Raw genomic sequence first — 11,837 nt, forward strand, 5'->3', positions numbered from 1 at the left:
ACGCAAACAGTCGATTTCGGGATCCCACTGTGGACGCGCTAAACCGATTTTATTAGATCTGTTTTGTAATATCGGTTTAAGCTAATTCGAAATAATCGTGCAGTGTAGACGTACCCTGAGACTTTGCAAGATATTGTGATACTGACTACACCAATTAAATAGAAGTCTTTAAAACAACTTCATCTTTTTTTCCTCATCCCAAAACTAAATCCTACCTGGGTTCCTGTTTACTGTAGTGATGTTTAGTCTTTAAACATTTAGTCTTAATTCCCTATTCTGATTTCATGTTTCCCCAAGGGATAACCAAAAGCTGGGCCAGCCTGGAACCCCTGGAGACAATGATTTAACTACAGCTCTGCACACACTTTGCCTCCGTCAGCAGAACTACCTGAGTGAAAAGCAGTTCTTTGAGGAGGAATGGGAGCGTAAAATGCATTTGCTGACTGACCAGAAAGAAGAGGCTGGTGACTGTTGCACACCAACAGAAAGTTGTCTGTCCTTGGGTACAAAGTCAGAATTCGCTGACTTCTCTGCGGGCTCTCCCTGCCTCCGTGCACTCCTGCCAGAGAAATTACAAATTGTTAAACCTCTCGAAGGTAAGAGAATAATCTGCCTTCTCTCTCTAGCAGAAGGAAATGTTGTGCTTTTGCTTATGGAGGAATCAGTGTATTTGGTAATTAAATCAGTGTTGCTCTGGGAATGGGTTGGTACTCAAGAATCAGAAGCCCTTGGAGAAAGAGAGGGGTTTTTTTTAAGCCAATTAACTGCTAGCTTGGTACTCCAGGGTAAGAGACCCAAATGTAGGAGCAAACTTGTTTCAGTATTAGGCATTCCTGTTTAATTCTCTGAATCTCTTGGTAATTCTTCACGGTCTCAGTTGGTCAGGTTGCTTGGTATTTTGTTCTGGCCACTCTTTATGATTCAGTAGAATGGAACAGAAACATCCCCTTGCACCTTTTTTTGCTTCATCAGGATCTCAGACTCTGTTCCACTGGCAGCAGCTTGCTCAACCCAACCTAGGTTCCATCCTCGACCCACGGCCAGGTGTTGTCACAAAAGGCTTTACCCCGTTACCTCAGGATGCCGTCTATCACATCTCTGACTTGGAGGAAGATGAGGAAGAAGGGGAAGGAGGTATAACATTTCAAGTGCAACAATCCTTTCTGGAGGAAGGGAAACATGTAGTGCCAAAGCCAGAGGCAGGGATCTTCCTGCCACCTATTACTTCAGCAACAGTGCCACTCGCTGGTAAGAATCCTGGATGTTTATGGTTTCACTTTGCATATATCTCTTACTGTGTTTTATACTCCACTCTTGATGCTTCCGTATGATGCTTATTTTTTCATTGCTGTATAAAGTTGTGCATTACCCCAGTCAGATTTTAAAGCTAAGTAGAGGTAGGTTACATCAGTTCTTGGCTGGGGGATCTCCAGGAACATCAAGGTTTTGCAGGATATAAGACTGGCAATTCAGAAGGTGGCATTCTCCCTCTAAACCTGTGCTGTTATGGAACGTACAGCTGCTGGAAAAGCTGGTTTTGGATGTGACCGAAAACTGAATTCTTAACCAACTACTCCTATGTTCTTAACAAATACTGTATCAAAAAGAATTGACATTTTCTTATTTAAAATTAACAAAAATACTGATAAAAAATTAAAAACTTTTTATACCTTGGCAACTCGCATTTTCCTGCTAGAAGGTATGAAAGAGAATTTCAGACAGGAAAAAATTTAATCTGTTGGGGAAAGTACTGTATTTTGAACATTGAATTTAGTGAAGTTTCAAAAAATGATTCATTGAGAAATAAGGTTATGGTAAAGGAATAAAATTGCTGATTTCAACACTCTGTGATTTCTCCCTCAATGTTGGTATGAGGAGATACTCTTGCCTGCAGCAGGGGTGTCTTGGTCAGTGATTTCTGTACAATAGCCTGCTGCTAGACTGAGAAATATGAGATTTCTGAATTAAGAAGTCTGGATTTGTCTCTGGGAAACTTAAAGGCAAACTTCTTTGCAGAGCTCCATTTTATACTTGTTTGGGGAGGTAACCTGCTGGGAGTCTTTTCATCCAAGTACCAGAAGACAGTAGTCATACAATGTTAACTGAAGCACACTTCAGTAAAAATCAGATAATCACTTATTGTGCTCTCCATCTTAAGAGCACTTGACAACTAGACACCTCACTAAACTAGACACAGCAACTAGTCCTCGCCACAGCTGTGAGGCATAGAAGTATTTCTCTCCCCTATTTTACTCATGGGAAAACCAAGACACAGAGAGACTTGATGTATCATGGAAGGAGTCTGCATCAGTGTCTTGAATGAATTCCAGGATCAGTCCTGCACTGAAAACACTGGATATAACAGTCTTGCTAGTGTCCAAGATACACAAACTCTAAAGAAGCAGAAACTCTAATATTGAGCAGTCCCAATTTCACTTCATCTTGCACTGAAAAAAATTAAAGTGAGGAATGGAAAGTGTGTTAAAATAGAACTATCTTTTTCAATTGAACATATTTATATTTGGGGAATTCCCCTTCTTTAGTCTTTATTTAAACCCCCCCAAAAATCCTGGAATAATGATACCTGACCTTAATGAATCCTTTTCTCTCACTTTCTGTCCTCATTGGCTGTGTTTTGTCTGCATTGCAGCCTCAAATCCAGGAAAGTGTCTCTCCTCCACAAACTCCACATTCACGTTCACTACCTGTAGGATCCTTCACCCCTCTGATGTCACTCAGGTTACCCCCAGGTAAGATGGTTGTTAACATTCAGAGAGTTATTGCATGGAATCAGTTGCTCCTGAGGTATGGACCACGTCTAGAAAAGAATGATAGATGTATCTGGCCAGAGAGGAGCACTCAGGACTGATGTTCTTACTAGTGGTTTTAATTATGAAGGGCATTGCGAAAATGGATTTCTCTGTCTCTCACTCGTTTGAATACATATACCTCTGACCCCTTTAATTTCACCACACATTGGTTCCTATTATGAAAGTAAATTTAGACCAATAAATGGAAATATAACTTTATGCAGCATATAGTCTACTGATGGGATTCACTCTTATAGGAGATATTTGAGATCTATACTGTGACTGGGTTTTAAAAAGAACTAATTCGTTTCATGTAGTTATACAGCTGCATAGCACCTGTGAGGTTATCCAAATTAATACAGTGAAGGTGATCACATTTTATACTTCAGGATAGATGATGTAAGATGATCGTCTGTGGCATTTGGGATCATATGTGACCTTACATAAGTTGCCAGGAGCATTATTAGTTGGTTTTGTGTTGGATCTTGTGTGTGTTGGTGGTTTTCTCCTGAGGCACAGGTTAGGAGCTTAGATGGATCAGTGGTCTGATCTGTTAAAATCCTATGGAATCTCGGTGTTCTGAGATTGACTTTTTACCAAGAAGGCACTCTGAGTCTGGTCTGGAGCTTTCTCCCTATTCCCTCCAATAAATGGGTGCACCAGAACCCAGCACCCACCTTCCCAATTAAAACTAGATGTTGCTTCCTGAAGCACCGAGTTGTTATAGTTGCAGAGACAGGTGGGAGGTGATAATGACAATGTTTGTGTATTGGGCATGGAAGATAAGGATTAAAAACAGGGGATACATGGGAGAGAGAAAAAAACTTAAACTGCACAGTGTTAATTGTCGGCTTCATGAAATGAATCATCTCAGTTGAAGTTACAGCTCTACAAGATCCTCCAGTTTGCAGCTGTGGAGAATCAGGTTCGCAAGTGCGTACACCTTTAGCCTCCTTCCACCAATGTGTGTGTTTTGCAGCAGAGCAAACTTTTTATGTGCTTTTGTAATAACATTTCTATCAAAAGTAACCATATACAGACACTCCCTGACTTACGCAAGCTTTCCATTCTCGAATGCCTTGCGTAACTCAAATTTTGCATAAGTGGGAAACATATCTCCGACCATTACACAAAAAATAAAATAAAACACACTCCTATTTCTAGCTTATGGAACTTTTTCCGGAAGTGCAGATTTGCGTAAGTCGGGTCTTGAGTAACCCAGGGAGCGTCTGTACTCCTAAATAGTAATTGGCTTTGTAAAGTTCTAGTTTACGGTGTTAATCTCTAGCTTCAGAGCCAAGGGCATTTAAAAGGTAAACTCTTCCAAATTAAGGCTTGACAAAGAAATGAGTTTAACTTATACCATGACCTTTGCAATCATCCCCATCCTGAAATATACTCTCATTACAATTTTAAAGTACACCTTTACCCCGATATAACGAGACCTAATATAACACAAATTTGGATATAACGCAGTAAAGCAGCACTTGGGGCGGGGGGGATGCGCACTCCAGCGGATCAAAGCAAGTTCGATATAACACGATTTCACCTATAACGTGGTAAGATTTTTTTGGCTCTCGAGGACAGCGTTATATCGGGGTAGAGGTGTAGTAGGGTTCTTCTTCCGTGATGATTTTAATGCGCATAGAAGTGCAGGACTGTAATTATTGCTGTAATTTGGTTGTGTAGGATCCTGTAAAATTTGCTGTGTTTTCTTTAAAAACATTTCCTATCAACATATGTCAATATGGCCCCTTCTCACTTTTTTTCTAATGGTTTTGTGTCCTGCAGTGTGGGATTTGCAAAGCAATGTTTTATATTTCTGCATATTATAAAGGTTGAGGTTGTGAAAGTTGCAATGAATCTTGTTATATGCAGATACGGAATTATTAATCTCCTTTTTTTAATTTGAGCACAAGCCTTATTTTAAAAATGATTGTTATTACCTTGCCCTGTATTATATGAAAGTTTCCAGAGAGAGAGCAAGGTGCAGTAATAATGATTTCCTTTGTGTGTGTGTTTATTTTTTTCAGCTCCATGTACACTCCATTATCATTTGGAAGTAGTGTCAACAGTGCTGGCAATACAACGGTGAGCTCTCCAGCCATGTCCTGTAGGTTTAGTATTGGAGAATTCCTCACTGACAGAAGAGATTCTTCCACAACCTTGAGCGCCACCACCAGTCTGGCTAAACTCTTGCATGAACAAGGCATCTCTGCCAAAGTTTGTGATAGCCCCATGCCAGAAAAGCTGCCTATACTACAGACTCTACGAACCCTTCCCATTCCCTCCACTCCACCAAATTCTCCCTCACAATCACCTTGTTCGTCCCCTCCACCTTTTGAGACTCGAGCATATCTCTCTGAAAACTTTCTGGCATCACGACCAGCTGAAACATTCTTGCAGGAGAGGTGTGGCCTGAAACCATCCCATAACCCTCCTAACCTAGACCAATTGAAGATGAACCTGGTGGACAGGCTGAAGAGGTTGGGTATTGCCAGAGCAGTCAAACCCCCTGGGACAGGAGAGCATGGAAAAAATCAAGGGCCAGAAACTGGCCTGCAGCGGCAGGACTCAGCTGTGTTTTTAAGTGCAGGTAGAAACCTGATGGGTGGACTGAGAAGAAATCAGAGTCTTCCAGTCATGATTGGGGCACATGGAGCTCCATTTTGTACATCCTCATCAAAAATGGGTATCTTAAAGGAAGACTAAGTGGTTTCCAAGTAACAGATTTCTAGCAGAACAAATAATACATTACGGCTGAACATCTGATACAGGTGTGGAATGGAGAGTTGCAGAAGGAATGTGCATGTTAAAGTGGAAAAAGAAAGGGAGATGGAGTGAGAGAGAGAATTTGCGTGGAGTTGAGGAAGGAAGAAGAAGGAGTTGGGAAAAGATCACAGGAAAGAAGAAACCAAAGCTAAATCTTGAGACCCTTTAGACATCTGACTTCCTGGCTTGAATAAAAGAAGACAATATCAAATGCTTGTCAGTTATCTTCTGCTTTCAGATGTATGTGTCTAGGACAATAAATGTCTTGTAGAACGGTCTATCTCCCCCTTTCCACCATGATCATATTATTTTGCCAAATGTTAGCGGTTAGATTGTACAAATGAACAAAGAATCTGTTCCTTACTGCACTCGAATAATTGGTCCAAATCCATCTCTGTAGTGAAGAACAAGCACAGGAACAACTTGGATTCCTCTGTTTTTTGCATTTCCAATTTAGAAATTAAACTGAACCTCTTCTTTTAAAAAATATTTTGTATGTTACGTTTTATACTTCTCATTGCATGTACAAATAGGAGTTGGGGTAGGATTTTTATTTTGGATGAGTGCAGTGGTGCTAGTGGAGTATTAACAGAAAGACATTTCTCTCTGCGCTTTCTGAAGGATGTTGAAAGCACACTGAGGAAAGTGCAATTGGTAGGAGTTAAGCAGAAGAAGATTTTATATTCTAGGAAAAATTGTTTATTTCGAGCTAAGAAACCTTTCCAAAGCATGCTATGCATATATTTTTAATAAAAGGAGGTTTGCTTGCATACGCACAAAATCTCAGGCACATTTTAATGTTATAAAAGGGAGTAAAACATAAATGCTTGATTCTAGGTTTGTTTTTATTTGATCTAAACGGGGAGCATATTCTTAACAGAAGACAACAGAATGTTAGAAGTTTTGTGACTGACTCTGCTCTTGGCTGCTAGATAGTCTCTACATTTGAGGGAGCTTTTTAGCGGAATATAAAAATAATGGATTTGATATTTAAGACACTTTCTGATTCTAGGCAGCATTCTGTTAACACAGATTTCACTGAGGAAACAGTCCATGAAAATTGTCCTGGAACTGTGGTTAGTACATAACCTAACGTTCAAGACTCTGGCACTGAAGCACAAATAAGACAACACTGAGGCTTTTTTGTGGCCGCTGTATCAAATAGAAATGAGTTTTGTCATTGTCAGAAGATAATCTGCCTCTTCTTTGTTGATGGAGAGCAGGTCAAAGCCTTACTGTTCTGAGTGAAAGTAATAAAGATCTTAGGAGGCAGACTCACTGCATTGGAAAACTCAATGGACAGAAATCAAGTCACTTGAAAAAAATATATTGGTGTCTTTGGGTGCTAAATAGCAGGATGCTTTGAGCCTATCACCAGTGGATTCAGAAGCATTTTAGCGATAAGCATAAAAAGTTGTTCCTTTGAATAATCTATATCATGGTTTATAAAGTAGCTACAAGTTAAAAACCTGTCCAAACTGATCAGTGCTAGATCTCTGCAAATGATTCTATTGCGAACAAGTCCTTAATCTCTGTCAAATAGAATAGTTTATTTGTAACCTAATTTTAGATACAAGGAACTTTCATAATTATGATTTTACGTCTCCATTTCTTTGCAAGTGAATTAACAATTATACTTTACCCTAATTGTTAAATATAGTTGTGGTAGACCTACTGAGACCAGGCCAGCACGAATAGTGTAAGGGATCAAATCATGATGGAAAATGAACCCAGAGTTCAAAACAATATATGTTTTGGCTGAATGGTCTGTACCTGCACTGGAACAATTTTTATAGATGTTTTAATACTCTTTGGGCCCATTCATTCTGACCAGTCACACAGTGATATGGTCAGATTTGGCCACAGCCATGTTTTAACAGCCATGCTTAACTAGGAGGTCTAAACTCGGTTATAAGACCTGTGTAGTTGGGGCTCTAGGTGACATCCTCTTAGGGTCCATGGAGTGAAGCAGTCATATGACTGGTTATAACTGGCAAGAGTTACAACCATCCTCATTTGGGTTCTAGATGCTGCAGCACTGCAGACATTGTAAAAACTTTAAATGGAACAGATTCAAAATCCATTTATAAAGCAGTCATATTTTCTCGTCATTTATAACATGACATTTCCTACTATTACACTCCTTTAGGTGTCTTAATGATGCTTTTTGATAATAAATCTTGTTTCTATAAAAGAAAAGTAGTAACCACTCCAAGTGCTAACTGCTTCACAAAGTTTCACAAAGCTCCATTGGTTGGCCTTTGGGAGTTTGCTTAGATAGCTCACATAGCTGTAAAAGATGAATCTATTAATTTAAAATAATTCATATGGGTTAATTCTGTTTTAACAACAAAAAATGTTCCTAATTTTTATTTTAAAGCATTTGGGTTGTACTTCCTTACCCATGCACAGGGTCTTACCTCGCTTGACAAGGTGAGTATTTGTTCTCCAGTGAACTGCACATTTGGTATATCATCTGTGTATTTTGCAGCTCCCAGGGAAATATCAGGTGACAAAGCAATAGAAAATTAGACAGTCTGATGTATACAGAGAACAGCATTTGTGTCAAATTAATGTTCAATTTAGGTACATTTATTATAGAAATACTTGTAAATGACGGCTAGACTTTTACATGTATTAAATAATTTAGGATTTATATATATGTATTTTAACTAGCTTTGTCATGATTGCTATAGCTATGTATTAACAGCAGAAGAATCAAAACAACTGAGTCAGACTTCTTTTCAGACCAGATTGCTGTTTAAGTTTGTTTAAAAGCACAATATTTAAATGCATGTAAATATGGAATGAAGCCTTTTAAAAACATGTTTTCATTTGAAAGATACCAAGCTGTCCCAGCCTAATGTAATAAACTTTCTGTCAAGCAGTGTCTCATCAACTACCTGTCCAAAGCAGGAAGGTGATAAAAGCAGAACTTGTGCACTATTGTGGCTGTATATTTTCCCATTCAGTTGAAGCTAAAGATTTTTTTATCTTGCATTTATATTGATGGATACACCAGGTGTATTTTGTATACTTGTGCCTAAATTCCATGGTCAAGGAAAATTAGACCTGACGGATGTAGTAGTGGTTTGTGCCAAACCTAGAAGACAACGTTTTGTCATAGGCCTTTACGATAATGTTGGTAGCATATTTAGTTCCTGTGGAGTTGGAAGAATTGTTTAGCGTCTTCTGCCTCCCAGTAGAGATAAGCATTTACATGAATGATTTGTTTAAGATTCTACAAAGGGTATCTTGGTTTAATTCAAGGTTGCTTAGACAGCTAGGTGAAGCTAGTGACAACAGCAACAAATAACTGCAGTTGAAACAGGTCTTATGTCCACAAACCTGCAGCATGGAACAAACACCAGAGAAGACAGAAAGGAATTTACCCATCCCTTTTAGGAAAGACCCAGAAACAGAGAGAGCTTCCTGCAATGTCAGTGTATGTCCAAACTAGCAGCTGTATCGGCGGGTAGCGATCGATTTTTTTCTGGGATCGATATATCGCGTCTCATCTAGATGTGATATATCGATCCCCGAACGCACTCCCATCAACTCCGGAACTCCACCGGAGCGAGGAGCGGTAGCGGAGTCAACACGGGGAGCCGCGGACTTCAATTCTGCGCGGTGAGGATGGGAGGTAAGTCAGAATAACATACTTCGACTTCTGCTACGGTATTCTGTAGGTGAAGTTGCGTATCTTATATCAACACCCCCCTCCCCCCCCCAGGTTAAACCAACAGTCTGCTAGCCTCAGTGTCTGTCTTATTCAGGTTTTGAGCATATTTTTGGCAAGTAAGCAAAGTACATGTTTAAGTTTCTGCCTTTAGAACCACAGGGCTGTAGTTTCACTAACTGAACTTCTTTGATGTGAAACGTATACAAACCTATGCACTAAAGCATACATGGGCAGTGAGATGGAATATGTTTTAACTTAAGCTGAAGAAAATCTACTTAATCAGAGCAAACTGCATAGGAGAGAGCAAAAATTTGGGTTTGAAACCCATTTAGCACTGTATAGGATAGTTGCACAACATTTTTTGAGAAACTGGGATCCTTTTTTGTTCATCTGCTTTTGGCACTTAATTTTTCATAGCGGAATGTAAATTTGATAATAAACATGTACAAACATGCCTTTTACATTACACTGGTTGCACTGTGGTTTGTTCCATGCGTGTATTTGTTTTTATTTTTAGATAGATATCAAAATATGAGTATTGTGGTGGTGGGTACTCTTATAAAAGGAGATTTGGCTTTTAAAAGAATGAAATGTTGCTAAAATACAGTAGATCTATATTTAGTGGTGGTTAAATCTAGATAACAATGTTTATTGTATATCTTCTTTGCTATTTGAAAAACCTTTTTATTGAGAATGAAGAATTTCATATTTGCCTTAAAAAAAAAAAAAAGAATATCCAGATGTGAATGTCTCCTTGTCAGATTAAATGCAATAATTAACTCTTGTGCATACTTCTTCTTTCATCCCACAACAGCTATTAAGGACTCTTAGCATTAGGATGACTTCTAGCAGGAAGCCAAGAGGGAAAGAATGGCACAACCCCATGTATATTTATGGAAAATCAACCAGCATCCCTCAGTCCTTCCCTCCAGTTTTTTATTGTCTCCTGTTTGAAAACAAGAATCCTTCCCCCATACTACTACCACTGACCTATCTTCTTGTGACTCTCATGCTTGTAGGGAAGGAAGGAAGGACTAAATGGGCCTTTTATAATTTGGGGAATGATCATGCAGTTCTTTTACCTCCTTCCTGGTCATTGCCATCATAATGCTAAGTGTCCCAAACACCTGTCATAGGATGAGAGGAGAGACTGAAACAAATTAAATTAATGATGAATAATTCTCCCTTCCTTAAGTGTTACCCTTTCACCCTTGGGTGCTGGGAAAAGAAACCTATTTCCTTGTCAGCCTAAAGCCATCTCTGCACACCTGTCCCTGTAAAGCTTCATGATTGGACCCTCTGTGTCCTTCAGTTGAGTACCTGTCTTCCTAATTAATCCACCAGTCAATCATCAGAATATGCACATTGTCAGATGAAAGCAAACTACTGGTGTATCTAGTCAGCCTTCCACCTGACATGCTGTGATTTCCTTGCTGAGCCTCTGGTCCTGCAAATACAGCATGCACGGAAGTTTTACTGACAGGCGTGTTCCTGGAATGTTCCCGGTGTTTACTCACTGGTGAAAAGTTACACTTTGCCTGTTTTCAAGATCAGGACCACAGTAGTGTCAGTCCCAAGATACTGAAGCAATGTAACCCTATATGTCTAAACATTGCAAATATATCACAGATATGGGGAGGGAGAAATCTGGGTTTGCTGTCCAAAAGTCATCACTATTTGAAGGCTGTTTACTGATCAATAAAAATGAGTTGGTGGTTACTGTCTGGTTGCTAGATGAGATGTGGTTAAATAACGAAGATACACCACCACAAACAATGTTGTCACCCTTTTGCCAGCCTCACGAAGAGGCCAAGAACTGAAACTTTTAACAAGGTGAGTAACCTCCATTGTGGTGTTCCTGTCTGCTCAGGGTAAGGAAGTGTTGGGATGCCAACCAGGGGAGGCTTGCACAGCTGATGCCTGCACTTTGCTGGTTCATTTGCTAAACAGAGGATGAGAGTCTCTGGGTTGTCAATCAAGAACTTCTCATGTGAATTACATTTACCTTAAAACATTATTTCCTCCTTGGGAACAATGGGCTTCTTACACTCTGTACACCCATTTCTCTCTCACAAGTTTCTTGTACACCCTTAAATCATTTCAGACGGACTCTCTGAGCAAACGAGTTTTGTGCACTTTCTCTTTAAGATGGAATGAATATTAGTAGCCAATGAAGTGGCACTCTCCTGTTTCCATGGTGACAAGGGAAACTAACCTTGTCTAGGGAGAAGCAAAGATCTTGATAAGCAACAGAACCTACCAGGGCTGCTTTTTTTGATAAACTTCCAGGGGTTCCAGTCTCTGGAAACATCTGGACCCAAAGGATAAAGCCAGCTGCTGTATGAGAGTAACACAAAATGTGAGGGGGGTTTTTTCCCCCCCTTGTTTTGTTTGCGATTCAGATCTGCAAAGGGGACACAGTCCAGAGCTCTTGGGTTTTGTTTTTTAGAAACTAAAGAACGTGAAACTGCTGCTAAGACCCAGAAATCTTTTTTAAAATCTGTTAAATCCAATAGAGCATTCAGACAAAGTTCTTGAGGGCTGGGCCCCCCTGGAGGCCCCAGATAGATTTC

General features: G+C 39.6%; 1 protein-coding gene across 3 annotated transcripts in view; it reads left to right on the forward strand.

Moving 5' to 3' along the window:
* TRAK2 (trafficking kinesin protein 2) overlaps window positions 1–9,730 on the forward strand; it is a 70,574-nt gene extending 60,844 nt beyond the window's left edge. For all 3 annotated transcript variants that reach the window (XM_032799431.2, XM_032799432.2, XM_032799434.2), the window contains 4 exons: window positions 298–596; window positions 973–1,248; window positions 2,651–2,750; window positions 4,844–9,730. In XM_032799431.2, coding sequence (XP_032655322.1) covers window positions 298–596; window positions 973–1,248; window positions 2,651–2,750; window positions 4,844–5,522 — 1,354 coding nt within the window. In that variant the 3' untranslated portion in view covers window positions 5,523–9,730. The remainder of the gene's footprint in view (window positions 1–297; window positions 597–972; window positions 1,249–2,650; window positions 2,751–4,843) is intronic.
* Window positions 9,731–11,837: the final 2,107 nt, after the last annotated feature.

Source organism: Chelonoidis abingdonii, chromosome 10, assembly GCF_003597395.2.
Source record: "Chelonoidis abingdonii isolate Lonesome George chromosome 10, CheloAbing_2.0, whole genome shotgun sequence".
In the NCBI taxonomy this organism is placed as follows: domain Eukaryota; kingdom Metazoa; phylum Chordata; order Testudines; family Testudinidae; genus Chelonoidis; species Chelonoidis abingdonii.